This window comes from Verticillium alfalfae, genomic scaffold, assembly GCF_000150825.1.
Source record: "Verticillium alfalfae VaMs.102 supercont1.3 genomic scaffold, whole genome shotgun sequence".
Classification (NCBI taxonomy): domain Eukaryota; kingdom Fungi; phylum Ascomycota; class Sordariomycetes; order Glomerellales; family Plectosphaerellaceae; genus Verticillium; species Verticillium alfalfae.
The window spans coordinates 451392-454633 of NW_003315036.1; the positions used below are offsets into that span (position 1 = coordinate 451392).

Consider the following 3242-nt stretch of genomic DNA (forward strand, 5'->3'; position numbering starts at 1 on the left):
CCAGGGTCGTTGCCATCCAGTTTGTCCTTGACATGGACAATGACGACCTTGAGCCCTCGAGTGGTCTGGTGTCAAATGCAAGGGTAGGCAGTTCACCGTCCAGCGGCGCATCCAGATCCCGCAGCGACAGCTCCGCCGTGGGAGTCGCGAGATGGGGTGTCTCGATACCGGGTGGCGGCTCATCAAGCCGACTGCGTACCGTCTTGGGACTTACCGGATCGCCGCTACTACCACCTGTCCGCCGGCGCGAGAGTCCGGATACAGCCTCGCTGTTCCCCCGCTTCCGCTTCTTAGCAGTACGGGCATCGAGCTCAATAGAGGCACGCGCGACGTCAACTTCGCCGGCCAGAGTGCGCAGCTCATCTATAATGAAGCTCGGCTTAAGATGCCCAAACATGCGATCTGACGCTTGACCATCGTCATAGCTACACTCGATAAGCAGGGCACGCAGAGAGCGTCGAGCGATCTTTGGAGCGGCTTCCTGCCATATACCCAGATTTCGTGGACATGACGAAAGGGCGTCAGGTTCGACATCACCGAATATGAGAACCTCGGATCCTGTTGCAACATCGCGCAGGAAATACGCAGTTGAGTCATAGACGGAAGCAGTATGAGCAGGGTCGTTGTATGAGGACGGCGGGAGTTGCGAGTGTTGAGACTGTTGCTGGATGGGAAAGGAGGCGCGGGGGCCAGGTGTTGGGGGGAGTGTGGCTGTTGGGTGATGGAAGGATCGCGGTGAGAAGTGGTGGTGTAGTTGTTGCTGCTGGACGTGAACAGGCGCCGCTGCCATGGAGGAGGCGTCGAAGGACGAGTAGCGCACAGGCGTGCCGCTGGTTGAGGACTGCGAATTGCGGTGCGGTGGAGATTCGATGGGACGTCCGTGTGATATAGAGCAGGCTTTGACGGCAATACCCTCGGCGATTTCGAGATAGCCACGAGCATCGCCTTCTCCAACAGCCGGGCTGCCACCGTCAACGAGTCGAGTGTAGGTGACGAGGCCGGCGCCGTCATTCTCGTCGGAGAGGTTCGGCCAGATGACATTGTTGAAGATATGATTTTTGAAAGCCTCAATCGTCGCTGGTAGCCCAGCCAGGCGCTTTGGACGGGGACCGCCAGGCAGGCCAGCCGTGTTGACGACAAATCCAGCTATGTGATCAAGATGAGGATGCGTGATGAGGTAGGTGTCGACAAGGGACCGAGCGATGTGAGCTGCGTTCGCGGCAGGGGACGCGGTGTGTACCTCGATGCCCGCGAACGGGCCATTCTCGAGGATATGCGGCATCTTCAGTTGCGCCATGTTCTGCGGCTGTGTTTGCTGGAGAATATTGGAGATGGCGGCGAGGTGAACGCCTGCGTCGACGGCCACCATGGATGACCTTTGCCATCCCGTGGCAAGGGCGCGGACGAGAAAGGCCGTAGTGTTACTTTCCAAGGGGCCGCCACCGGAACCCTGCAGACGTCAGTACAGTGTTGAAGAGAAGAAAGAAGCAAAACAGAAGCCATGTGCAGCATGTCGCGTTGGCAAGACAGGGATGCAGCTATGATGAGAGCAGCAGTGGTCGAGTCGTCACTTGTCATCTGCTCGCTGGGAAGAGACTAAGGATGAGTATTGACCAGAGCGAATGCATGAGCTTGTTCAGCGCGAGGAAGATTGCACTTGCGATCGCAAACGCCGTGTCGCACAGCGCAGCGCATCCTGGCCAGGTCAAGTGGACCCGTGCCGAGCGGTCGACAATGAAGCCCTGCTTTGCGACACACGATGCGCTTATTTGGGGGAGCGCAGAAGGGGCGCAAAACAGGAAAACGGAAAGAGGGCATCTCGGCGGTTGCGCGCTTACCAGAATAATGACCTGCAATGCCGGCGCAGGTGCATGCGCAGGTGCTGAAGTGGTGGTCGCATCGTCCTGCTGCATTTCGGCAGCGGGAGGTTCAGCGTCCCCATTCTCGACACCTCCCATGACGTGATGTTGCGGGGTGCGATGCAGCAGGTGTGGGGTGGTTGCTGGTGCTCGTGCTGGCGCTGGCCGAGCTTCCGTCGGTAGTTGGGTAGGCGATCGATTGATTCGGAAGGTGAGACGATGGGCTTGGTGGGTTGGAGCGACGACAGTTGCTGGTTCGGTGTGCCGGTGCGCAGTTTGCGGCAAGCGACGAGACGAAATGTGCTGTGGAGGAATTGAATTTGGTTGTCGCACGTCGCAAGTCAAAAGTCGCAACTCTCAACTCATCAACCAGGGCGCGTGGCGGTCAGTGCCAATGACAATAGTCAGTGACGGAAAGCCGGTTGTTCGAGTCAGGGGTAGGTAGGTGTGTCGCTGGAACGCAGGACGAGGAAGACGAGTGTTTGGCGGGCGTCTGTGGTCGGCGCACGTCTTTGATCGGCGCGCATGTGATGTGTCGACTCTTGGGGCTGGTCCCGCATGCGAATGATGTGCAGATGGGAGGAATGGCAGAGGGGTGGAGTGAGGGAGGGAGAGGGAGGAATGAGAGTTGTGAACAGAGGGTTCAGCAGATGGCAAATGAAATGATGAGAGGCAGGTGTTCTTCTTCAGCCCTGCCGCCCGGTTGTGGTCCGGGTTCAGCTAGACCGGTGTTGCTTGCCGTGCTAACTCGGAGCGGCTGCTCTGCTGCTTCTGTTGCTGGAGGGAGGGACTTTGAGGTACCTGAGGTAAGGTAGGAGGTAGGTCGCTATTGCCTTTGCCAATGCGTTGGAGCTGCTCGCCCGGCGGTCTGGTTCGAGTGGTCGCGCTTGCCGGGATCTGAAAGGTTGGCGGCGGTGCTTGCCTCGCCGTTCGCTAGTTTCGGGATCTTCCTGCTACCTGGAACTGCACCTTCCCTGTTCACCAACCACGATGGACAGCAGGTGGCAGACAGGTGTGAGTGCCCTGGATGCCACAGCGCACGCCACGCCACGTGAGGTTGTGAGAGCAGCGCGTGAGAGTGAGTTGAGGGAGAGAGCTCTGGATGTCTGGGACTGCCGCCTTTTTGCCTCTCTTTTTCCTAGCCGTCTTTCGTCACTCTTGACTCTGGCCTCTCACGAAACGCCCGACAAAGGTCTTGTCTGCACACTTCTCTGATGTCTGCCGCCACGATGCGCTCTGGTGGGACAAAGCTAACGAGACTCCCGACGGCTGCTCGACGTTCTTGGTTCTACCTTACTAGCCAGACAACCTTTTCTGATCCGATTGTATCTTGGATCCGAAAAATGCTAAGAGGAATAGACTCAGGCCACTGACTATCCTTTC

General features: G+C 58.1%; 1 protein-coding gene across 1 annotated transcript in view; it reads right to left on the minus strand.

Annotated features, from left to right (window-relative positions):
• Nucleotides 1-1958, minus strand: part of VDBG_02648 (3',5'-cyclic-nucleotide phosphodiesterase) — a gene marked incomplete at both ends in the record, with an annotated part of 2612 nt that extends 654 nt beyond the window's left edge. The window contains 2 exons of the mRNA XM_003006463.1: nucleotides 33-1450; nucleotides 1839-1958. Of these exons, the coding sequence (XP_003006509.1) occupies nucleotides 33-1450; nucleotides 1839-1958 (1538 nt within the window). The remainder of the gene's footprint in view (nucleotides 1-32; nucleotides 1451-1838) is intronic.
• Nucleotides 1959-3242: the final 1284 nt, after the last annotated feature.